Source organism: Camelina sativa, chromosome 15 (assembly GCF_030686135.1).
Source record: "Camelina sativa cultivar CO46 ecotype springtype chromosome 15, ASM3068613v1".
In the NCBI taxonomy this organism is placed as follows: Eukaryota; Viridiplantae; Streptophyta; class Magnoliopsida; order Brassicales; family Brassicaceae; genus Camelina; species Camelina sativa.
This window is the reverse complement of record NC_141894.1, coordinates 29992447-30018764: the sequence shown is the minus strand read 5'-3', so window position 1 is coordinate 30018764 and position 26318 is coordinate 29992447. Positions and strand designations below refer to the sequence as shown.

Sequence of the window (26318 nt, the reverse complement as noted above, 5' to 3'; positions counted from 1 at the left end):
GTTTTACATTGGATGTATTTATATATATAGTAACACAAATAAAACGTAAGAGGTATTTTTTTTTCTAGTCAAATGTAAAATAATCGATCTATTTATATATATAGTACCACAATTAAATGTAATTAAGAGGTAATTTTTTTTCTAGTCAAATGTGATAACGATAAACGAATCGAACTATTTTAAACAAAAAAGTGACAGATTTATTTCTTTAGATTGCGGTCAAAAGAAAATAAAAATGGAGATTTGTTTCCTTTTGTAAAATGATTATGATAATAGCAAATCCAAACTAACTGTCTCTCACAGTGCCATTTGTTTAGGAAGTTTATAGGAACACAATTTACATCCAAGAGATTTGACCTTGTTGCAGTTAATAAAAATACAACAATAAACCACTTGTCCTTCAAATTTAGTATTAGCGCCATTCCCATTATACGTACCAAACTGCGTTTCAAAATTGACTTGATTATGTCAACAAAATAATTTGGTTCCCTCAGTTCACCTGAGTCTTAGTGCAATTTGTTCCTAAGGAGATCTTACTAGGCTGCTAAGAGAAGAAAGCTCGGTACAAGCCATCAGCATGAGCCACCTTGTTGTTATATATATCTTCTCAAGAAAAAATTGTTACGTGGCTTAACATCATCATTAGTGTCTTGGTTAAACTGGATTACCATTGAACCATTTGGTAATTTTCTTGTTCGTTCAGATGGTCCACAAAATTTAGTTTGAGATGGGTTAATGTCAATGAATTGGAAGAGCTTGAAAGCAAAGTAGCACCGCCAAGTTACACAAACACAACAAAGCTAATCTCTTCATAGTCATAAGCAAACAAGCCTTACTTCTTGAGACAAAAGAATGGAATCCCTTTTATAACAAGCCCACAAAATTATTATTTTCTTATGTGAAACACTTTGCAAGGCTGTTGATGTTTCAGAATAAAGTACCCTAATCTCTACCAAAACATAGTGACTTTGCAAGTCAGTGGGGATGCAGCTGCTTATGTGCTGGCCCAAAATGCGGTAAACACTTTGATGAATTTGTCTGAATAAAAACAGAAGCATAGTGATGACTTCTTCTTCTTCTTCTTCTTCTCCTTCTTCTTATAATGTCACTTCAAAAAAGGTAGCAGCAAGTACTCTGCATAAAAGAGCTGATACAGAAACGGAGAAATTATCCGTAAGTTCATCTACAGACTCCAAATTGGAGAGAAAAAAAGGCTGTAAAAAATATATTTATAAACCAATCTAATCTTCCAAATGAACATATAACATGAAGTTATTTCAGTTTTGCTACTCAGATCAAGAAGAGTATAATATATAGATATTCCTACGTCACTTTAGGTGGTAATATATTTTTATACCAATGTAGACATTATCGTAACAACTCGTCCCGCGGACCCCACTAGCCCCCCGCTAGCTGCCCCAACGGACTGTTCGTGGATCCTGCTAGCTCTCCGCTAGCCGTTCAACCGGACCCCTAGCTGGCCCTGCAGGGTATCAATCCTAACCCATCACTCTGCAGATCAATTGGTGGCAACTTGTTCTGTGGGAAGGTTGTTAAAGGGTGGAGACCAGGCTTTGAGGAACGCCTAGTGCACCAATAACCTACTGGTGGATTGGGATATCCACAGTGATAGATTAGGATCGATGCTCTGCCGGACCAGCTTGGGGTCTGTTAGGCCGGCTAGCGGAAGGCTAGCAGGGTCCACGGACGGTCCGTTGGGGCAGCTAGCGGGGGCTAGTGGGATCCACGGGATGGATTGTTACAGTAATGAACCTTCTCACGTCTACTATTATGATCCGGCATTAGACAGTTTTAGGAGAATTATAATTGAGGGTAATACACAGCGTAGGCATGGCTATACTATTGACATTTTAGGCGTGAAGATTTTGTTGCACCACTTGGCCAAAGAAGTCAACTATATATTATGGCGACTTGGGATCTAGGATGACACATAAACACCATTTTGGCGTTGTTGTTGTTATTATATATTCAAATACTTAAACATTCTATTTAATTATCTATTCTCTATACATGAATATATATATATATATATATATATATATATATATATATTTACCCTTATAAAGGTGTAGTAGTGATTCATTCATCTCTAACCTATTTTGTTCTAAAGTCATGGCTTTCTAACAAAAGTCCATATGAGAACATATGTAAATGTCCTTGTTTTGGTCTTGTCCGAAAGATATAACAAAGTTCATGTCCTCCTGAAGGGTATATGAAAGTCCTTAATTTTTTCCTCTTATCTTATATTAGTTCCATCCCTCAGTCCAGATGATTTGTTAGAATCTTGATCTCCAGGAAACCCACATTCTGTTTGAAATCAACTCTAAAATCTTTGTTTAAAACTTATACTGTTGAAGGTTTGGAGGAAGTACTAATCGTTTCGAGGTGTACTCTGCCACGACTATCTCACATAAACAAGGTAGTGTTCCATCTTTGTTTAGGAAGCTTAAAAGGATCATAATTTACATCAGAAGTGCAAACCGAACACGAAGATGTATCCGCAGTTTGGTGTTTCACGTTTTGGGTTTACAGAAAACCGTAAAATGAAGAAAATGAAGAGAGACATATAAGAGAATGATGATGATAAGAACTCAAAATCTCCAACATCAGACAACTGATTATGTCCCAACTATGTATATGCTCATCATGAGAGCTGCAACAACAGCCTGACAACAAAATCCAGTTGTTCAAACAAAGGACGAAAAATATGTATCTTTCCGATGCACTTTTATCATAGAAAAGATCCATATAACCCTTTTAATATTTATAAATTTATTGTGTAATCCTTTAATTTTTTTGTTTTGGTTTGTTAGATTATGTGTAAGTTATTCATTCGTTTAGTCTAAAGTATTTCTGAAATTTCGGTATAGATTAACAAAGCTGTATGAAAATTCATGACTTCGTTGAAGTAGCAAATACAAATATTTGGATAGATTATTACATCTTTATCACACAACAACATGAGCCACCCATACATGTACCATATGCTCGATCAAACATCTCTTTAACACAAAACTTGTTGCATCCATCGTCTCCTCCCATTTTACATGGAGCTGGTTGGTAGCATAGGAAATTTCCTTTTACTCCAAAATCTATTTACAATAATCATTAAACAAATATAGATTAATAAGAGAATAAATATATCTATAAAAATAAACGAAAATAATAGTGTGTATAATAATAAACTAGTACCGGGAGTGTTATCATCACAATGAACTGAAGATGTGACAAAGAGAATAGTAAGAACAAATGCGAGCAATACTTTCTTTGTGACAGCCATTTTTATGATATTATTGTTATTGTTGTTGTTGTTTTTGTTGTTGTTGGTGTTGTTGTTTTACATTGGATGTGTTTATATATAGTAACACAAATAAAACGTAAGATGTATTTTTTTCTAGTCAAATGTAAAATAATCGATCTATTATATATATATATAGCTAGTAACACAAATAAATGTAATTAAGAGGTAACTTTTTTCTGGTCAAATGTGAACGATAAAAAGAATCGAACTATTTTAAACCAAAAAAGTGACAGATTTATTTCTTTAGATTGCGGTCAAAAGAAAATAAAAATGGAGATTTGTTTCCTTTTGTAAAATGATTAAGATAATAACAAATCTAAACTATCAGTCTCTCACAGTGTCATTTGTTTTGGAAGCTTATAGGAACACAATTTACATCCACGAGATTTGACCTTGTTGCAGTTAATTAAAATACCGCAAAACAAAACATTTGTCCTTCAAAATTCAGTATGAACGCCATTCCCAAACTGCGTTTCAACATTGACTTGATGAGTTATGTCAACAAAATAATTTGGTTCCCTCGGTTCACATGAGTCTTAGTGCAATATTAATCCTAAGGAGATCACTAGGCTGCTAAGAGAAGAAAGCTTGAGCCATCAGCGTGAGCCACCTTGTTGTATTATATATCTTCTCAAGAAAAATTTGTTACGTGGCTTAACATCATCATTAGTGTCTTGATTAAACTGGATTACCATTGAAGCATTTGGTAATCTTCTTGTTCGTTCAGATGGTCTACAAAATTTAGTATGAGATTGGTTAATGTCAATGAATTGGAAGAGCTTGAAAGCAAAGTAACACCGCCAAGTTACACAAACACAACAAAGCTAGTCTCTTCATAGTTCATAAGCAAACAAGCCTTACTTCTTGAGACACAAGATTGGAATCCTTTTTATAACAAGCCCACAAAATTATTTATTTTCTTATGTGAAACACTTTGCAAGACTGTTGATGTTTCAGAATAAAGTACCCTAATCTCTACCAAAACATAGTGACTTTGCAAGTCAGTGGGGATGCAGCTGCTTATGTGCTGGCCCAAAATGCGGTAAACACTTTGATGAACTTGTCTGAATAAAAACAGAAGCATAGTGGTGGCTTCTTCTTCTTCTTATAATGTCACTTCAAAAAAGGTAGCAGCAAGTACTCTGCATAAAAGAGCTGATACAGAAATGGAGAAATTATCAATCTACAGACTCCAAATTGGAGAGAAGAAAAAGGCTGTAAAAATCTATTTATAAACCAATCTAACCTTCCAAATGAACATATAACATGAAGTTATTTCAGTTTTGCTAGTCAGGTCAACAGACTTAGCTCGAGTCCACAAAGTTGTTGCGAGTATAACATGACCGACAACCTAAAAGAGCAACAGAACGGAACAAAAATGAAACATTAATCACTTAAAACGATCAATTAGCACGCTTTTGATGGGGGTAAAGTAAGATTGGTACCGAGATGACTTTGCTCCAAATGAAAGGAGACGTGGCTCCAACCAGAATCGCAACAGCGTAAGCCATTTGAAGTAGTGAAACACATGTCCAAAACACCTGAATTTTGCAAGAAAACAAAAAAAATGTTTTATGTTGTCTGTAATCTTATTAATCCAGCACTAAAGCTTCTTTAAGTTTCAATATTATACCTTTTCCTGACCCAGAGTTACAGAGAAGGAACGGATTCCAAAGATCTTATCCCCCTCAATGTCAGGTATATCCTGCATCAAACCAATATAGAAACCATCTCATGCATCCATAACAGTAGAATGCTTTACTTTTGAAGTATAGACAGAATGAACTTTCTCCATCTTTGTTTACCTTAAACAATGCAATAACAACAGAGAAAAAACTCATAAACGCAGTAGCGAAAATAAGAGGCCTTGTGAACAAGATTGGTCTTCCAAACACATGGGTCTGCAACAAAGTTTTCAAGTAACATAAAAACTGATTCTGATGGAGAACATCAAAACATAAAGAAACTGGTCTAGCTAGTACCTGAATATGTAGAAAAAAGGCGATTTGAACAATAACAGCTCGGACAGCGAGGATACACATTGCTGCAACCAACGCAAATCTTTTCCACCTTAAAAGTGGCAACTGTATAGCAGTAGGAGGACAATGTTACTAAAAACCTCATTGAGCCAAATCCTAGTGGTGAATAACTGAATGAACTTGCTTACATTGATAGAATATGCAGTACCGAGCATGAAACTCACGGAAAGAGCCCAGAACAATGGCCACGAACCAACAATCCACCCCAGCCAGAAACTCTATAAAGCAAATCAAATTACTTTTTGTGTATAAAGACTTCTAAAAGTTAGAACTTTGTGAAAATGGCATATCATACCATGATGGAGAAGGAAGCTACTATCGCAATGCCGGTTGTAACAGAATATTCCCCTGATGCCAATGGAAGATAAGGTTTGTTAACCTGCAAAAAAACACAACATAGAGTAAGATTTAAGCACTAGCAACAATTCATCTCATCAGTTTCTCAAAATCTCATAGAAAAGAACACACACATGTTAATGTTACCTTATCTATTTCAACATCAGACAACTGATTAAGCCCAACTATGTATATGTTCATCATGAGAGCTGCAACAACAGCCTGACAACAAACCCCAACTGTTTAAACAATGTATCTTCTCGATCAGTCATTATGTGTTTATATATATTCATTACCTCCAAGATGCCAGTGAAAAGTAACGGAGATATGTCAGAAACCTTCTCTACTGCTAAGAAAGATACAGATAAAATGCTAAGTACCTGCAAATCCAATCACAGAGAGCTTAATGTTATATACTTGTAAGATTGTTGCGGTTATAATTAAAGAAACACACTTCTTAAGTGAAACTTAACTGTGCCGATAACAGTATGAGGCCTAGAAAACCTGTAAAACGCATCTAACGAGTCTCTAAAAGATTTCGGTTTGCTATTCGGCTCGAAAGCCTCAGGCTGACTCGCAGTGGCATTCACACGAAATCTCGACTTATGTTTCGGATACAGCAACAATGAAGAAGATTCTTGACCATCAAGCCTAACAAGATTGTTCCTAAACTTCGGTTTTGCAAGAACTTTACATGAATCACTACGCAGAACTCGGATTTCTGCAAAAAAAACTTGGATTAAGACAACTAGACAAGTGTAAGGAGCCTAAACTTAATACCAACACAATGTGGATCGAATACAATAAGCAAATACAACCAGATTCCGTAATTCAATTGTTTAGAACAGTGAGAATTAAGTTACAAGTTATCAAAACCCCATAAAAACCCTACTAAACGCACCTGATAAAGATTGGAGCTTTAGATTCTGCTTCCTCCAGCCAAATCCACCAGCTGATGATAAGTTTGCATGCATGAGAAAACAAAGATTCAAAGTCAAGCCCAGAATTAAGCTTCTCCACCACATAAAAAAAAAAAAAAAAACATTGTCACCGACCTACTTCGATCTATTAAACAATTCATAAAAAAATCGAACCTTTTTTTTTTAATTTATATTCATAAAAACTCAAACTTTTGTATAGTTTAGTACTCTCAATCACAAAACAGAACATAGTAAAGAACGAAATGGGAGAAAAGATCCAGACGAGAGTTACCAGCGGAAACAAGAGAAGAACTAGAGAGCAGAGACTCCATCAAAGCAATCCTTTTTTACTTTACCTAAAAGTACAATTACATATATCCCAGGAGAAATATATATCAAAAACAAAGAAATGATTTTTTTGAGAATCAAACAAGACAAAGAAACGATTTTTTTAAGAACAGAGAGCAAAAGAGAGAGGTTTCAGCATGAGAGAGAGCTTTGGTGGGATTGTGTGTGGGTCGAGGATGATTGTGATTAATTGGTGTCATTATTGTTCTTTTGATGTGTGTGTGTTTTTAAAATTTTAATTAGATTTGAAAATCTTATTTATACCATTTTGGGAAATTTTAGGGAATGTACTTGGAAACAGTTAATTATTCAAAGTCTCTGGTAGAATTCACAAGTTACAAGTTAGAAAAGGTATCTATAGTCAAGTACTCACAAGGATACTCAACCACAAACATCATGATACATCGATTGAAGGAATCATACAAGATATTAGATGGTGGCAGACTCGATTTCAATCTGTTGAATTTATATTCACCAAACGTTGTAATAATTCAGTAGCTCACCTCCTAGCAAGATATGGATGTCTAAATAGTACATATTATTTTGAATGTTTTAGACCACCTGTTTGGTTAAAACAACAATTGTATCAAGAATATTTCAACTCAGCAATATAATTCACTATTCGACGAAAAAAAAAAAAGATTAAGCAAAAAGAAAATGTGGTGTAGGTTTGCCAAATTTGTTTCAAGTAAAATAAAAAAAATCTGACGGTGCGAGGGACAACAATATCACGTGTTGCGTCCTTTAGTTTTCTCACCCAACAAAAGTATTAGTGCCTGAAATTAAAAATATTGAAACATATGGGGAAAAAAAAATATATGTTTCCTGTCTTTTGGACATGGGATTCACGGTACTACTCGTAGGCCTGGATAAAAAACACCGAACCAAATACTTAAACCGGAACCGATCCGAAAAATCCGACTCGAGTATCTTTCTGAATACCCGAAATTTTATCTGGAACCCAAAATTTTACTCCAAAAAACCGGTTATTTACTCATCATTTCCAGGATAAAATTTTGGGTATATGTGTATCCGAAAATAATTTAGGTTTTATCGATTTTGAGATTTCAACCCTGAACCAATCCGAACCTGACAGTACCTAAACTGAAATTTTTCATTTACCATATTGGATCCTAAACTCCCTTATATCTGCAAAACCTGAACCCGAGCCGAGTATCTGAATGCCTAGGCTAGTTTGACTTAGTATGGTTTGGTTGGAATTTGTTTGGTTTGGTTCGGTTCGGTTTTAATTGAGATTAAAGTCATACGGTTTGGAAACAAAAATGTTGGCAAGACACTCTCGTAACCCATCGAAAGGCCAATCTTGTTATGCGATAAAGACGAGTCCTTTTTACGGCCATTCAAAATATCCCAACTTCAACCCCTAAAGGAACCTAAAGGCGCTAACTTTATTTTTAATCTTTTGCTTCATCACTCTCTCTTCTCCTTCATACACCATTATCAATCACAATCCCCCAATTCGGATAACATCATCATCTCCCCCAAAAAAAATGGATGGAGCACTCTTCCCTCACAAACCTCCATACCCAATTCAATCCAAGAGATCTCCACAACCTCATCAATCCTCTAACCAATCCATCAAATTCAGTTCCGCTACACTTCACTTACCTCCTCCTTCTCCTCCTTCTTTCCCTCTCGATTCTCTTCTTCACCATCTCGTTCATCTCTCTTCCACGCCTCCCAGACATGCCGCTGCTCGTTTCCCTTCTCTCGAAGTCTCGGCTGATTCATCGTCACCGACTCATAAATGGCGGCAGGACTCGACGAAACCCATGTCGACGAGTTCTGTTCTGGGTGTTGAGATTGAGAACGAGAGAGGTGGGTCTTTGAAACTCTTGTGTAAGAAAGAAGTTGTCTTGGTTAATTCAATCGTTGAGCAGCCTTTGCCTGGATTGAATAGGTTCTTCGATTCTGTGAAATCTGAGTTGTTTAGAACTGATTTGGTTAGTTTGGTTAAGGGTCTTGATGAATCTGGGCATTGGGAAAGAGCTGTTTTTTTGTTTGAGTGGTTAGTTTCGTCTTCGAATTCTGGAGCTTTGAAGCTAGATCATCAAGTTATCGAAATCTTAGTTAGGATCTTAGGTAGAGAATCTCAGTACTCTGTTGCAGCTAAGTTGCTCGATAAAATTCCTCTACAAGAATATCTTCTCGATGTTCGTGCTTACACCACCATTCTACATGCTTATTCACGGACGGGGAAGTATGAAAAGGCTATCAATTTGTTTGAGAGGATGAAAGAGTTTGGACCTTCACCAACTCTGGTTACTTACAATGTGATTCTCGATGTTTTTGGGAAAATGGGTCGGTCTTGGAGGAAGATTCTAGTGGTTTTAGATGAAATGAGAAGCAAAGGGTTGAAGTTTGATGAGTTTACTTGTAGCACTGTGCTATCTGCTTGTGCAAGAGAAGGTTTGTTAAGAGAGGCCAAGGAGTTTTTCGCTGAACTTAAGTCGTGCGGCTATGAACCTGGAACTGTGACTTACAATGCTTTGTTGCAAGTTTTTGGTAAAGCAGGGGTTTATACAGAAGCATTAAGTGTTTTGAAGGAGATGGAGGAAAAAAACTGCCCAGCTGATTCTGTGACTTACAATGAGCTTGTTGCTGCTTATGTTAGAGCCGGTTTTAGCAAGGAAGCTGCTGGTGTCATTGAGATGATGACGCAAAAGGGTGTAATGCCGAATGCAATCACATATACTACAGTGATAGATGCATATGGAAAGGCGGGAAAGGAGGACGAGGCTTTGAAGCTGTTTCATAGTATGAAAGAAGCTGGTTGTGTTCCGAATACTTGCACCTACAATGCAGTGCTTAGTATGTTGGGGAAGAAGTCGAGATCCAATGAAATGATAAAGATGTTATGTGATATGAAGTCTAATGGGTGTTCCCCTAATCGAGCCACTTGGAACACAATGCTTGCTCTGTGTGGGAATAAGGGTATGGATAAGTTTGTGAACCGGGTGTTCCGTGAAATGAAGAGCTGCGGATTTGAACCTGATAGGGACACATTCAACACGCTGATTAGTGCTTATGGGCGATGTGGTTCAGAGGTTGATGCATCGAAAATGTATGGTGAGATGACAAAAGCAGGTTTCAACGCTTGTGTTACGACTTACAACGCGTTACTTAATGCCTTGGCTAGACAAGGAGATTGGAGATCCGGCGAGAATGTGATTTCAGACATGAAAAGTAAAGGCTTCAAACCAACTGAAACATCTTATTCGTTGATGCTTCAGTGTTATGCTAAAGGAGGGAACTATCTAGGGATAGAGAGAATCGAGAACGGGATAAACGAGGGCCAAATATTCCCAAGCTGGATGCTTTTGAGAACATTACTTCTCGCAAACTTCAAATGCCGAGCGCTAGCGGGATCAGAGAGAGCATTCACACTGTTTAAAAAGCACGGATTCAAACCGGACATGGTGATTTTCAACTCAATGCTCTCCATTTTCACGAGGAACAACATGTACGATCAAGCAGAGGGGATTCTTCAGTCTATCCGCGAGGACGGGCTAAACCCGGATCTTGTGACCTACAACAGCCTCATGGACATGTACGTAAGAAGAGGAGAGTGTTGGAAAGCCGAAGAAATCCTCAAGACTCTAGAAAAATCGCAGTTGAAACCGGACCTGGTCTCTTACAACACGGTGATCAAAGGTTTCTGCAGAAGAGGGTTGATGCAAGAAGCGGTTAGGATGCTGTCTGAGATGACAGCGCGTGGAATCAGACCTTGCATATTCACTTACAACACGTTTGTTTCGGGTTACACGGCGATGGGAATGTTTGAAGAGATAGAAGATGTGATTGAGTGCATGGCGAAAAATGATTGCAGACCAAATGAGCTGACTTTTAAAATGGTAGTGGATGGTTACTGCAGAGCAGGGAAGTATAGTGAAGCTATGGATTTTGTGTATAAGATTAAGACCTTTGATCCCCGCTTTGATGATCAGTCTATTCAACGGCTTGCTCTCCGAGTACGTGAGAATTTAGAATCCTAAATCAATTATACATATTTGTTTTTTTTTTCTGTAGATTTGGGTTTCTTTTTTTTTTTTCTTTTTTTTCTTTGTATTGAATTTACATTTCATTCACTTTAATTTAAGCAAAACTTTGATGATGAAGGACGAATAAAAAGGTTACATGTTTCTTACTCTTTAGAGAAATAGGAAATCGGAGGAAATAGGAACTCTCAATTAACAAAATAGAAATTGTCTAAATTTAGAGAGAAAACAAAATTAATAACATGTTTCATAATAATCATATAGCATATACATTGGTGAAATAGAGTCTTAAACCTTAGCCATAAAACCTCCAAAGTTTTAGCGAGTGTCAAAATCATGCAGTGTTTGGTGGCTACAACCACCTTACCGTGTCTCTCATACATTCCTCGGTCGCAGGTTATTGTTTTTGTCCTGTTTTGCTCTCTGTTTCCCGTTTTGGATTTTCTCCTTCGTTGTATGTTCTCTATAGACTATAGATACTCTGGAACTTTAAAATGACGATTTGAATCGTCAATTTACACACTTGAGGTTGAGGTTTGCTTAATTTCTGATGCCAAAAATGATTTTGTCCCTAGGTCAATCGATTTTGTGCGTTAAGATTTAACCTAATAGAAAAGAGAAATCTAAAAAAGGACAATAGTTCCTGTTCACCTTTCTCTCTCTCTCTCGAAAAGCTTTTTTTCAGATCGCGATCTCTTTTTTCTTTTTTGGCTCAGATCTTCATCGTTGGTCTGTTTATACAAACCGCATCAGGAGTAAGGTAAGCTATCTTCTCTGTCACCGGAGCGGTGTGGTTTTTCCGACAAGCGTTGCGGTTGTGGCCCTTTCCCGGCGGACGAAAGGCTTCGGTTTCTGGTTCCTCCTGGTTTGAAGACGCCGCTGGAGATGCAGAGAAGTCTTTCACGGCTCAACCGCCTGGTTGGAGGCTGCGGCAGCGGCGGAAGACGCTTGTGGATAGGTGGGTTTTTCCGGTGAGTGTTGTGGTGGTTAACGGTAGGTTCTCTTTTGGATCTTAGATGGCTTTCAGGGACTCTGGTTTTTGAGAGGTTTGTTGAGCCTCTTCCTCTCTCTCGTCACCCTGTTTTGCTTCCACCGAACCAGATCTGAAGACTGTCTTACCTCGGGAAAGATCTCCGGCTTAAGGATTCGGAGACTAGAGGCTTGGATCTGAGTATGTCGTTTTGCTAGGAAGGGGATTCGACATTCATTGGGTGGCGGAGTGTCGGAGAGTTGATTTATTCCGGAAGGCTTGTGGCGGGTCAGACTCGCCGTTGGGGACGGTTCTGCGACGGGATCCGAATACTCCGGTTAAAGGACCCATCCGGCGGCATAGTCGCAAAGCTGTGGGCCTTGTATTCGCCGGTGCTAGTAAATCTGATTCTCTGCCTCCGCTTAACCGCCCGGCTTCAACTCTACGATCTGTTTCCGGCCGCCGGTAGTTTCGTTCCGTTTTGTAACTGATGCGTTGTTTGTATAACAGGCCTTAAGGCCCATTTGGGTTTAAGCCCTTTTAATAAAATTTAAATTAAAAAAAAAAAAAAAAAAAAAGATTTAACCTAATATCAACTAATTATGTCAATTAAGAACAGGAAAAAAAAAATCCTTATTGCTTGTTTGTTTTGTAGTAGAGTGTATAACTTTTGTTTTCTCAGAGAGAAAATATAATTGTTAGTAATATTTGAATCATATACCCTTCATTTAGGGGAAGAGGGTCATTTCATACCCACATTCTGGTGGGTCGAACTTGCGACCTCACACTTGCTTTGTATAGGACATAATCAGTTGATCCCACAACAATACTCGATAGTATCATACAAATTTATTCTTATAACGTGTGTATTGATGTGTCAATTCTTATAACGTGTGTATTGATGTGTCATCAAAATTAAAATTGTCAAAAATCCACACTCCGGTGGGTCGAACCAGCGTTCTTGACATTATTAGCGTAGGACGTTACCAATTGATCCCATAACAATACTCGATAGAATCGTACAAATTTATTATTATAAACTTTAAAAAATTCTAATTTCCGATAAAATAAAACGTCATCGTTTTGAATTGGGGAAAAAATTAAAAAATCATAGGGTTCTTCTTCTTCTTCTCTCAAATCCTGATTTCTGTTTTATTTGGGTTATTTTTCTTCTTTTTCTTCTCTCAAATCCAATGGCATAAAAAGGGCCATTGTAATTGGGTTCGATAAACAATAATAATATTTTTCTTCTTCTTCTTCTTCTCTGATACCGAATTACAACCATTATAATTAATTTCTTCTCTGTGATTTCTGTTTTACAGCCACTGGAATTTGAGAGAAAAAAAAAAAGAAGAAGAAGAAGAAGAAGAAGAAGAATCCAAAGAAAACAGAAATCGGGATTTGAAAGAAGAGGAAGAAGAAAAGCCCTAAGATTTTTAATTTTCTCCAATTCAAAACGACGACTTTTTGTTTTATCGGGAATTAGATTTTTTTTTGGGTTTATAAGAATAAATTTGTACAATTCTATTGAGTATTGTTGTGGGATCAACTGGTTACGTTATACGCTGATAATGTTGAGAACGCGGGTTTGACCTACCGGAGTGTGGATTTTCGACAATTTTTGCAATTTCGATGGCACATCAATACACATATTATAAGAATAAATTTGTATGATACTATCGAGTATTGTTGTGGGATCAACTGGTTAGGTTCTATGCTAAGCAAGTGTGAGGTCACGAGTTCCACCCACTAGAGTGTCGTTTTTCAACAAATTTTTGGGAAGAAAACATAACAAAATGACGCCGTTTTGAGATTTCGATGGCACGTCAATACACACGTGGATTCTGAGTCAGCATTTGTAACGGTTGACTTAAATCTGTTAACGTTAATTTTGAAATTGGCTCAATTTTGTAAGTATAGGTATGCAAATTGAATTTTACTGGGGTGCAGGTCTAAATTAGCACTCCTTGTTTGTATAGGAAGAAATTCGCACTTTTGGTAGATATACGGATATGAAATGACCATTTTCCCCTTCATTTAGATATATGGATACACATTGATCAATGTGTTTTGTACTAGTAGAAATGAGAGTCCACAACAAGAGAGACATTTGAAACCAACAACAGTTTATTTCCAACATGCTCATGTTCACGAGAACCGATTGTTCACTTCATTCACATTTAGGTATATTAGTATGTTATATTATTAATGAAAGCTAGCTTGTTTTGTAACATGACGACTCTTCGCGCTAAAACACTAATAACTTAAATATGCATGCATCATTAGCCCTCGCTAGTGTCGTGCTTACTTAATAAAAAATGGGGCAATAGCCCTAGGCTGCATCCTCAGATTATATTTTTTTAGGCCACATTTGAGAAATATTTTTTTAGATTTATTCAGTTAATTTCAATATTTAAGTAATTTTAACTACAAATTTGAACTTTATCATCATTATCATTAATCTTATTGTTATCATCTTTTATAATTTTTATTATTTGATACAAAAACTCTATAAATTTTTAATTTTATTTTCATATATATTGTTAGTTAAGTTTTCTAAAATTTTACATTATAAAATTTCGCCCAAATCCTCTCGAATCATTGGCACGACACTGGCTCTCGTTTCGAGAAAAATTAACCAGATACACATAAGAGTATCTAACGATGAGAACATATCGGAAATCAAATGCTCGAAAACCGAAGAGAGACCTTATTGGTGGACTTATGTATGTGAACCACGTAATAGGACTTGGCTCGACCAGCTTGTTCATTTTTTCGATGCACTTGATTGATGGGGGTTTTAACTTTTGTATTTACTTTATTTTTTTTAGGTGCGGCCTTGTTTGTTTCCGTGTTGGTGGCTATTATGACCAACCACCGTCTCTAGTGAGACATCAATAAGATTGATCATTTGCTGTTATAGCGATTTGCCATTGGGTTGTTCGTTTACCGCGAGACTAGTAATTGTGATTTAGTATTATATATATTTTTTGAATAACATGTAAAATTTATTTGAAAAAATGTTTTTACATCAACATATAGTTAAGAGGTTTGGTAGTTTAAATAGATATGTAGTCTACAAAGAGAGAAAAGCTAGTGTAAACCAGATTGTCTACTCGGCGCGATGCCAGCCACTTTGCCAAGAAGTTTCATTTATCTTGAAGTGAGAGCAACGGTTTCGGAATAGCCGATCAAGACGTTTTAGAAGCAGAGTGGGTAGTACTGGTGCCTCCCCGTGTCGACGATTATTTTGCTTTTTCCAAAGGGAGTGGATCAAGGCCTGGGATGCGTAGCGTAACAAAAATTGAGTTGTCTTCCCCAAGGATGTGTCCGTGAGGAGAGCTAGTTTAGTTGCGCAGTCAGTGGAGAACTGGGGTGCAAGTAACTTTGAGATGAAACCTGTCCAAACTTCTGTCAAATAAGGGCATGAAAAAAGAGATGATACCTCGTTTCTTGCGTCGCACGACACAAGGAATAGGAGGTACCGACCCGTGTGTTCCAGTGCTGCATCCGATTCCCGGTTGTTAATCAGTTGAGTGTGGCTAACCAGACCATGAAGGAGAATTTTGGGGTGGCGTGGGAGAACCAGACACCAGCCACCCATGGCCACCCCTGCCCAAGGATCCGAGTACTCTCCCATGTTTCTTTTGTGTTGAATTTTGCCTTGAATTGATCCCCTTTACCTTTCCAGAGGGCTACATCCTCTGCTTCCACTAGTCCTCTGCTACGAATGATCGCTAGTACTGTCTCGAGTTGGTTCAGGTGGTCCACTTTATGTTATCGTTGTTGATGAGAGAGTGCATCCGCTACCGTGGCATGGACACAAACTCACATATCTATAGTACCTCTCGGTCCTGCAATGTCAAGTAAGCATCCCAACGACGACTAATTATCGTGCCAGAAAGAGACTTTCTCTCCATTCTTGACCTCATACCGAACAAAACCGACGACTAAAGTGCAATATTTAAGCAATTTTCTCCACATCCAAGAGCCGGAGGTAGTGTTAGTCTTAATAGACCAAAAAGAACCTTTTCTGAGTAGGTAAGTTCGAAGCCATACAATCCATAGAGAGTTTGATGGTAAGATTCTCCAGATTAGTTTCAAAGAACTCACCTTGTTGGCTTCTTTTAATGAAGGCAAACCCCAAGCCAACCTCTTCTTTAGGGAGACACACATCATTCCATGAAACCTTTGCTTTTTCACATTTAAGGAAGGTCCAAACCACAAGAATGCAGAGCACATACTATCTATCGCCTTGATGTAGGCATTTGGCAACCAAAATGCAGACATCCAGAAGTTTTTCAAGCTATGAATGACCGAGCTAATGAGTTGGAGTCGACCCGCAAAAGATAAGTATATCCCCGTCCAGCTGCCAAATTTTTCTATGTTCCTTTCAAGGAGCGGTGCATAGTCTGATGTTGTCATACGCTTGGTTAAGAGAGGTAAACCAAGGTAGCAGGCAGGTAGAGTTCCTGATGCAAACGGAAACGAGTTTAAGATCGTTTCTTGATCACATACTTTAACCCCAGCCATATAGAGAGTATACTTCTCTAGGCTAATGTTCAGACCTGAAACCCCTGCAAACTCATTAAAAATCTGAAGAATACCCTCAATTGACGTTTTAGTCCCATCCGTGAAGACCAATAAATATTACTCCTTCCGTTTCAAAATATAGGATGTTTAAGGTAAGGCACACATATTAAGATAGTTTATTTTTCTTTTAAAAAGTATCATATATATTTAAATTAAAAATGATCCAACCAATACTAAAGAAGACTGTATAACTAATGATTACAAATTATTAAATATATATTAAAATTTGCATAGAAAGTTACAAGACATCTTATATTTTGAAACAAAAAAGGCCAAAACATCTTATATATTGAAACGGAGGGAGTACTATATCTTTTTCATGTTTGATGATCATTAACGTATTTTATATATCCAATTTTTTTGCGATAATTTTAGTTAAAATATGTCACACAAGAGAAGAGGTAAAAAAAACATATTCTCTCTCTAAAAGACGATTAAGTTAAGCCGCCGCTACAGTTCCGATTTCTCAGCTTTGCCTCTCCGGCGGCCACCACGGCGCTGCGAGAGGGCTCTCTAGATCCTTTCATCTCTTTCCCTTGGTTTATTATTAGCTATGTTTGCGGAAATTTGGCCTTCGATTGAAGAGTTGCTGATGAACTCAGGTTGTGAAAGAGTGGTCTTTGCGGAAGCGGTCGAGGGTGGTCAAATCTACTCGTTTTGAGGTTAGTTGAGAGAGGGTGATGCCGGATCTGGTAGATCCACGGTGTGGTTCGTCTAATAAATCCAGCTTCTTTGCTCTCCTCGACCTAGTTCTGTATCTGCTTTTATGTTTTTCATCATCTCTATGCCGCCGATGTGGTTTTGGGTGGTCTCTCGTTAGTTTCCCTCAAGGTTTCATTTTTCAGTTCTCTCTTTCTCTCCTTGGTTCAGCTTTTGGTTTCCATCTGGATTATTCTAGTTGCTTTGATTTGTCTGAAGTTGATGCTAGTTTCAAAGTTTACAGATTCTCCTATTTGGGGTGGAGATTGCAGTGAATGATAGCTGGCTCGTTTTGATGGTGTTCTTGTTCGCAAGAAGGGTTATTTCGAGTGGTTAGGCTTGTCTCCTTGTCTTTGCTTTGCAGATCAGGTAGAGATCTGAAAGTGTTTTGTTGACTTCTATCTAGGCGTAAATTGGTGGAGCAAGGGTCGTCATCGTCGTCGCATCCGGAAGTGGTTGAGGTTCAACAAGTGTCTCGCTTGCCAGGTTATGAAGGTCTTGGTTTCTTGGTTTGGAGAGGTCAGCTCTCATCTTGACAGGAGGAAGTGATTGTTATATTTGGTTTGCCGAGGGCATCATTGATAAATCTCATTCTTAGGATTTTCAGAAGAAGAAGTTGATTTGTGGAATTTGAGATAGCGTTCTTTGAAGATTGAAGTTTTGTTGCTATTGTTCTTAAACTTTGAGTGCAATTTCTTTTGATTTGAGGTTTATAATTTCTGCTTTATATGTTTAATGGTTCTTGTTTTCAGTTTAGTTTCCGAGGACTTTTTTTCGTCCGTCGGCTTAGCCTCCTACGTTTGGGCTTTAGATTCAAGAGGTATTCATGTTTCCACCCACTTAAGTTTGTATTTCATGTATCCTTTCGTGTTTATTATCAATAATATTAGATGACAAAAAAAAAATGTCACATAGAGAAGAGAGCTCGTTGAAACATGTTACGGCAGAAAAAGTTACATTTCGCGTCATTTCAATTAGTGAAATGTGATACCAAAAGAAAATGTGATACACACATGCATTTGGTAGAACCACCAAAAAAATCTTATCAAAACTCGCAAGATATTTTGTGTAAACCGGAAAGATAAATTAAACCGGGAAGGTAAAATTGAGAAACCGGTCCGGTTAAAGATGGAAAAAGGAGAGGCACTGAGAAGATCCGAGTCATCGACCGACCCAATCATCTCTCTCTCTCTCTCTCTTTCTTCTTCTTCTCCTCCTCATAGAAGTGGGCGGTGGAGACTTCCATTACCTACAAATATCAGATTCCTCTTTCTTCGCTCGATTCAATTTCAAAAATTTGTTCTTTTCTCGGTCTCTCTTCTCCTGTTGCTCACAAATACGATTCCTGGGTTTGTCTAAAGTTTTGAGCTTTTTTCATTTGGTGAAGACTTCAAGTACCTAAAAATATCAGATTCCTCTCTTTCTCTTACTCTGCTCGATTCAAAAACCAAAATTTTGGGTCTTACTCTTCTGGGTCTCTTCTCCTGTTGGTGGTGAGGAAGAAGATTCGTGGGGTTTGTCTAAAGTTGTAAGCTTTTTTTTTCTTCTTGTGGGTGTGTGTATGCAAAATCAAATGGAGTGGGATAGTGATTCCGATCTCAGCGGCGGAGATGAAGTAGCTGCAGCAGATGGATGGTTCGGCGGAGATAACGGAGCGATTCCGTTTCCGGTAGGTAGTCTTCCTGGAACGGCGCCGTGTGGGTTTGTGGTCAGCGATGCTCTTGAACCTGATAACCCTATCATTTATGTCAACACTGTTTTTGAGATGGTTACTGGGTATCGAGCTGAGGAAGTTATTGGTCGGAATTGGTGAGTTTGCTTCTTCCTTTAGCTTTACCCTAAAACTTGTGGCCATGATTTTGCTACTGTAGCGAATCTTTGCCCTAAAGTTTTACCTTTTTATTTGATTGTGTGATGTGTATTGGTAGGATGTTACAATAGAGTTTTGACAGACGTTTATGTTTCAATTCGTTCTTATGGTTCTTGTTGATTATATATTGACATATCATTTGGTATTTTTAGCTAGAGCAAATTTTGGAATCATGGACTTGTTAATGAATTAGAAGTTGCTGATAGAGGAGCAAATCTATGATGTGAGGATTAGATTTAAGCTTCTAGTGATTTGTTTAGCTCTGGTTACTGTTTAAAAACTGCCAACTTTGATAGTTTCTCGCACATGTCCTAGTTTGGTAGACTTGGGGTATTGTTCTTCGTCTAATTATATATGTTTCTGTGGAATCCATTACTTTCGAATTGTAGTGGTTTTAATCTGGTTTCTCATGTTAATTATATGCATATAGTTTGATAATTGTTCAGTTTATTAGTTATTTACTTTGATGAAGTGAAAAGAGGGTTTTGTGTATCTGATTTTGTGCTGTTGTTGGTTTTTTGGCAGCCGGTTCTTGCAATGTAGAGGGCCATTTGCTAAAAGAAGGCATCCAATGGTAGATTCTACGATTGTGTCGAAGATGCGACAATGTCTAGAAAATGGCATCGAGTTTCAAGGCGAGTTGCTCAACTTTCGGAAAGATGGATCTCCCTTGATGAACAAGCTGCGTCTAGTCCCTATCCGCGAAGAGGATGAAATCACTCATTTCATAGGTGTTCTTTTCTTCACAGATGCAAAAATTGATCTCGGCCCTGATTTATCTGCAAGAGACATCCCAAGAATATCTCGCTCGTTTACCTCTGCTTTACCAATTGGAGAGCGTAATGTGTCTCGTGGACTCTGTGGGATATTCGAACTGAGTGATGAGGTCATAGCTATCAGGATTTTGTCACAGTTGACTCCTGGTGATATTGCATCGGTTAGTTGCGTGTGTCGGCGGCTCAATGACTTGACAAAGAATGATGATGTATGGAGAATGGTCTGTCAAAACACATGGGGTACCGAGGCAACACGTGTTCTTGAGAGTGTTCCTGGTGCAAAGAGGATCGGTTGGGTGCGACTGGCTCGAGAGTTCACCACTCATGAAGCTACAGCATGGAGGAAATTTTCGGTTGGAGGTACTGTTGAGCCTTCCCGGTGTAATTTCAGCGCATGTGCGGTTGGGAACAGGATTGTTATCTTTGGTGGGGAAGGTGTGAATATGCAGCCGATGAATGATACGTTTGTGTTGGACCTTGGCTCTAGTAGTCCCGAGTGGAAATCTGTTCTGGTCAGCTCTCCTCCTCCAGGTCGCTGGGGTCACACGCTTTCTTGTGTCAACGGATCCCGTCTAGTAGTGTTTGGAGGTTATGGGAGTCACGGATTACTCAACGATGTGTTCTTATTAGACCTTGATGCAGACCCGCCGAGCTGGAGAGAAGTATCCGGATTGGCCCCTCCAATACCAAGATCGTGGCACAGTTCATGCACACTTGACGGCACTAAGCTGATAGTATCAGGTGGTTGTGCTGATTCAGGAGCTCTACTCAGCGATACATTCTTGCTTGACCTTTCGATGGATATACCAACTTGGAGGGAGATACCGGTTCCATGGACTCCTCCATCTCGCCTCGGACATACTCTAACCGTCTATGGTGACCGTAAGATCCTCATGTTTGGCGGTCTTGCGAAAAACGGTTCTCTGAGATTCCGCTCTAACGATGTATACACGATGGATCTTAGCGAGGATGAACCGAGTTGGAGACCTGTGATTGGTTATGGATCTAGCCTCCCGGGAGGCATGGCAGCTCCACCACCGAGGCTGGATCATGTGGCAATCAGCCTTCCCGGTGGTAGAATCTTGATATTTGGTGGTTCGGTTGCAGGGCTTGACTCAGCTTCTCAGCTTTATCTTCTTGATCCAACGGAAGAGAAACCTGCATGGAGGATACTGAATGTTCAGGGAAGTCCACCGAGGTTTGCGTGGGGACACACAACTTGTGTGGTGGGAGGAACTCGGTTGGTGGTCTTAGGTGGCCAGACCGGAGAAGAGTGGATGCTAAATGAAGCTCATGAACTGTTATTAGCAACTTCAACAACTGCAAGCAGTTGATCAAGTGATGAAGTTAGTGGCTTTTTAGATGTTTTGGGACAAAAAGATCTATACATTGGATAAAAAAAAACATGTTCATATTGCTCTGTACATGGTGAGTATGATACGTCCATGTTTTGTTCATCTGTTTATTGTAATGGGTTTTTTGTATATGCAAAATATTATGAATTAGATTGTACATACCGTCTTCTGTAGTGAATTTTTTGTAAGTGGCCAAATGATCTAAAAACCAAAACCCTATTAGTACTTCCATATATTTTTTTCATTTCTTCGATTAGAGTTTTGGTTATACTATTATCCACCATCACAAAAATCCATGTCCAATCCGGTAATGATAAAAGGATCGGCATGTTTTGCGATTATATCCGCAACTTGGTTTATAAGTGACACAACGTTACAAAATAGCAGTAAATAGATAACAGTAAAAAGGAAAAACTAGTAATGTAGTAGTATCATTTTGATACCTTCAGTAATATCACTTTGCGATTAATTTCAACGAAAGAGTACAAACTACAAAGTTACCAATGCGATTAATATCACTTTGCGATTAATTTTGATACCGTGGTCACAAGACTCACAACAAAAGGAAGCTGTAAAACAACAAGTAACACAATCAAACAAGACAACAAAAAGATTTAGTTATGAGGAAGTTGACAAGGTTTTAAATGATTATTTAATAGAAAAATATGAAGAAGTTGACAAAGAAGAGGAAGAAGAAGAGTATATAACAAAGAATCGGACGATAAAAGTAATGATGACAATTATCATGAAAATTTGACAATGAAAATGACGAGAAATAATATTAAGAGTAAGAAAACAGTGAAAAAACACATAAAGAAATAGTTTGGTGGCGGTCAATTAAATATGAGAAAACAAGATTAATTCATAATTCTAAAAATGTTTTGTTTGTGTAGTGGTCAAAGAAACGATTTAGGATATGTGAGGTCACCAGTTCAATCAACCTCGCCTAAACGTCCAGTTAAATTCATGATTCTTTAGATCATATTTGATATTGTAACACAACTGATTTTTTATTTTTTTTTGTGTATCTGAAATAAAAGTTTTGCCTAATTAGTAATTTAAAGTTTTCTATAAGATATTGTATTTCATAACTTTCAACAATCATATATAATTTTAACAAAACAATATCAAATAAACCCAGGCGTAGAAATATCTTATATTTTGGTAAATATGTCTTTCATTTTGAATGGGAGCTGAAGTTGGATGGCAGTCGCCAAAACAGGCTGTTGTTGTAGATTCTGACGTGAATCATGTGGCTGTTGAAAAACCCAAATCAGAGTAGTCAAAATCTGACAAAGCGTTGTCCATATTCATTTCTCTGGTACTTTCAACAATATTTGGTGGTGTTTGCCGAGGTAAGTACTCATTGATTCGAGGACATTGCGATATGTTAGTGGGGGTGAATTGTGACACCAAGGTTTCAGAGACTTGCGGAGAGGTTTAAAAGAATTGATTTGGCCACCTATATCACCCAAGTGCAGTTATTTTTTCGGTCAAGCTTGCTTGAGCTGGAGTAGTTTCAGGATGGGTGACCTTTCGGGAAGTGATTGCTGGAACTGTGCGAGTGAGGAAAAACCACAAGGAAAGATCATGTAGTGATTTGTAGGGATGATAAGAAGTCTTTAAACCTCCCGGATATAGCAAACCGGCCATCGGATATGAATGGGCTCACGGGTCTAGTGAAAGGGCGTGAGGCCCATTAAAGAAAGTGCACCCATGGACTGGGAGTGAACATGAGGTCCACTAAGAGGTGACGATCAAGACGTTACAATTGTAAACACATAAGCCTCCTCAAAGATCTTTATCAAACCAGAGTTTCAAAGACTCGAACATGACAAAGCTATGTAAGTTGTGTATATAGATTTATATTAGGTTGTGTAAAAAATTTATAGTTAAAGTTGTTAATACATTTTCCATATTTACATCTCTGAATTTGCTAGCCGCTATCACATAAACTATGTGATGAAGCATGAGGGTGAATCTTAAGGAACTCAAACAGAAGCAAAAGAAGTCTAAAGATCTATCTGCGTATATGAAAAGTTTTATTTAAATCTTAGAATGAGGTCCTTCTAATGTGAATGTTTATAGTAACAAGTACTTTAAATCCATATATGGGTTTCCTTTATCTTAAATTTGTAACTGAATTTAATTTGATACCAAATTCTATGTTTTCTTTTTTTGAAATTGCTTAGACTTTTTAAAATATTGAAGGAACAAATGAAATTAAGATTATAAAGTTTTTTTTTTTTAAGAAACTGTTGATTGAGGCAAACTATTTTATTGAAGATAATTTATTTCACAAATGTTTTTAAAAAATTAAAATTACTACTATATCAAAAAAACTATAAATTATTAAATACTTTTAAAAATAAATCTAAAATCTAAAAAATCTACAATTAAACTATTTAAAAATAATTATTTATGAAAACTATTTGCGCGCACAAGCCTGCGGGTAACTTTCCTAGTTTGCTAACTATTTTGTCCATAGCTTGAAATACCTTTTCACAAATATTAAGATGTATCAATTGATTCTATTCATAAAAAAAAAAAAATGAAATATGCAATATATGTTGTTCGCTAAAATAAAAAAAAAAGATATAATAGATATGGCATCACATCATGGCATGTTGTGTTTTCTTTGTATGATAAGTAAGAATTCTACAAAGAAATTTTTGTAATTTTTTAAAAACAATACAAACTTATCATTATTAGTTGTGAAAATCGTCATAACCACACTTAGTGATATAATAATTATCAATATATATATATATATATATATATAATTATCAATATATATATATTGCTTATTAAATAAAACGGAGTAAATGTGACCACCAGGGTTCTAGCAATCTAACATAGTTTCTCCGGATCTAGAATTAGTGTCTGCAAGCCATCAACACCTGCGTTATGAAAAAACCGAAGTAAACGAAATAGAAAATCTGATTTGAAATGTGTATCTATATATTTAAAATATGACAAAATTACTTCAAAACTGTCTTATGTTAGTAAAAAATACACGCACATAAAAATAAAAGGAAGACTCTACGCATGCTCCAAACACATTTCAAACCATTGCAGCAATAAATAATCATACATTGATATTTTCTTGTATACTTTCTAAAATGTCTTCTTCAAGAAATACAATTTCTCGTCAGATTTTTATTCATGATTACGCTTTTTGGGGAGGAGGAACCATACCACAATAACCACCAGGCTTATTACCACCACGGCAGCGACGCCCAACACAATTATTAGTCCCAAATCCATTTTCCCTTACTTGTTTTTCTCACTAACAATTCTTTATGTGTTTCTTGTGTAGTTTTGTGTGTGTTATAAATCTTAATATTTATATATCTAAAAGTTGGAAGTACTCATAGCAATATAAAAAGTAGTATTTTATAATTAAAGAGATCTTAACATTGTATTCACATACCCAACTTTGCAGATCATTCATGACATTTGTCTAATATATCTAATATTAAAATATGTGTCATATGCAATTTAGTGATAACATATGTTTTAAGTGTATGTGTATCTAATAATAGAGAGATGTGACAATATTATATAGATTGTAACATTTGTCAAAGAATTTCAGTAAAACTTATAAAAAGTAATATATGTGTATATGAGAGAAGATTTAAAAAAAAAACTTTAGTGGAGGTTATTGATTTGAGATTTGAATAGAGTTTTAAAAAACTTTAAATGTTATGTAGATTCTTTTGTTTTTAGATTAGGATTTTGTTAAACTTTGTTAAAGTCTAGTGTTATTAGTTTGTTATTTATAAAAATTTATTTCAAATCTTAACAAATTTAGGTTATTGGATTCATATTTTTTATAAAGTCAAAAAAAGTTTTGTGTTATTCTATTAAAACAAAATTATTTAGGATTTTAATAAACTCAACTATTATGTTATTGGTTCATGATTTAGACACTTTCTTTATAAAATAAATTCATGGAAAATATCACTGATATATCATGGTTTTTAGGTGTTTTTAGCCATGATATAAGTCTTATTTATAGAGTCTTTTTGGTATTTTTAGAGTCTTTTGAGTCTTTATAGGATTTAGCATGGATGGGAGCATTATGGAGCTAAATAGGAAGATTTGGAGCTTAATTAAGCATTGAGGCTGAGCTACGAAGTTGGGAGACATGTTCAGAAGAGTGCATCGGTCGACACAGCATATGCATCGATCGCTGCTAGGCCAAAGTCGAAATTGGAAGTTTTCCCACAAGTTTTGAAGATTTAAAAATCTGCCCCAAAGTCTTCTATATTTGCATCATTAGTCCCTGGACGTGTTTAGGAATATAATAGGATTTTTATGGTCATTGTTTAGACCTAAGCTTTATTTTTCCCTGCAACTGTTGAGAGCAAAACCCTGAGAGATTTTTAGAGAGCTTTTGAAGAGAAGAATCAAGACTCCTTCAGAGAAGATTCAGAACTCCTTTATTTCTTCCTTTAATCTCTTAATGCAATTTATTCAGAAGATGTTTTGTGTTTCATTGATTATGTCTGAGTAGATCTGCTTGTTAGGTTTAGGGTTTCTCATTAGGGATTTCATGGATTATTAGATCTATTATTATTTAGGATTCATTATCTTTCTTGTTCTTCATCATAGGTTGTTCTTAATGCTAGATCTTAAATTAGTCATCTGGATTTAGATCTTAGGTTTATTAATTGATATGAGAATATAATTGATTTTCCTGATAAAACCTTTGGTGAGCAAAATTACTTTCTGCAAAGAGATTTGATTTAGTAATTTTGTGAACTTATCTAAACCTGATTTTATTGCTGGTTTTTAACTTGAATTTTGCAAAGAGATTTGGATTTTCTGGTTTTAAAACTTAGATAATATTTGCAGTGAGAACTGATTTATTTTATAATTGTGTTTAGAGTTCAAGAACGGTGCTTAATTGTTGAATCCTGCTTGTTTAATTAATTGATTTGATTTTCCATGATTTCCTGAGAATTTCCCTACGCCTAGCGTTTATTCTTATTGATTAACAACTCTTTTATTTTCTGTTTTGCATTGCTATTTAAATAACAATTTTGGTTTAGCATAATTAAAAGAA

General features: G+C 36.7%; 3 protein-coding genes and 3 long non-coding RNA genes across 6 annotated transcripts; 3 read left to right on the top strand and 3 right to left on the bottom strand.

The window, feature by feature from the left end:
* Window positions 1–2871: 2871 nt before the first annotated feature.
* LOC109129027 (uncharacterized) lies at window positions 2872–3421 on the bottom strand. The gene is made up of 2 exons (XR_002035347.2): window positions 3214–3421; window positions 2872–3113 (listed from the first exon to the last, which is right to left on the bottom strand). It is a non-coding gene; the product is annotated as an uncharacterized LOC109129027 (long non-coding RNA).
* A 706-nt stretch (window positions 3422–4127) lies between these two features.
* LOC104747741 (homogentisate phytyltransferase 1, chloroplastic) lies at window positions 4128–7282 on the bottom strand. The gene is made up of 13 exons (XM_087488764.1): window positions 6910–7282; window positions 6599–6649; window positions 6171–6418; window positions 5994–6077; window positions 5845–5919; window positions 5657–5740; window positions 5490–5579; window positions 5305–5406; window positions 5128–5223; window positions 4956–5027; window positions 4768–4863; window positions 4569–4673; window positions 4128–4477 (listed from the first exon to the last, which is right to left on the bottom strand). Exons 1-13 carry the CDS (start codon window positions 6947–6949, stop codon window positions 4436–4438), a joined length of 1185 nt encoding a protein of 394 aa, XP_087344890.1. The 5' UTR covers window positions 6950–7282; the 3' UTR covers window positions 4128–4435.
* Window positions 7283–8324: 1042 nt separating this feature from the next.
* On the top strand, window positions 8325–11104 carry LOC104747740 (uncharacterized). The gene has a single exon (XM_010469431.3). The coding sequence runs from the start codon at window positions 8477–8479 to the stop codon at window positions 10979–10981; it is 2505 nt and encodes an 834-aa protein (XP_010467733.2). The 5' UTR covers window positions 8325–8476; the 3' UTR covers window positions 10982–11104.
* A 38-nt stretch (window positions 11105–11142) lies between these two features.
* On the top strand, window positions 11143–12532 carry LOC104747739 (uncharacterized). Its single transcript, XR_015582501.1, has 2 exons — window positions 11143–11380; window positions 11701–12532. It is a non-coding gene; the product is annotated as an uncharacterized LOC104747739 (long non-coding RNA).
* Window positions 12533–18355: 5823 nt separating this feature from the next.
* LOC104747738 (adagio protein 2) lies at window positions 18356–21444 on the top strand. Its single transcript, XM_010469430.3, has 2 exons — window positions 18356–19055; window positions 19642–21444. The coding sequence occupies exons 1-2, from the start codon at window positions 18808–18810 to the stop codon at window positions 21224–21226; spliced, it is 1833 nt and encodes a 610-aa protein (XP_010467732.1). The 5' UTR covers window positions 18356–18807; the 3' UTR covers window positions 21227–21444.
* A 2459-nt stretch (window positions 21445–23903) lies between these two features.
* Window positions 23904–24659, bottom strand: LOC104747737 (uncharacterized). The gene is made up of 2 exons (XR_761220.3): window positions 24446–24659; window positions 23904–24147 (listed from the first exon to the last, which is right to left on the bottom strand). It is a non-coding gene; the product is annotated as an uncharacterized LOC104747737 (long non-coding RNA).
* Window positions 24660–26318: the final 1659 nt, after the last annotated feature.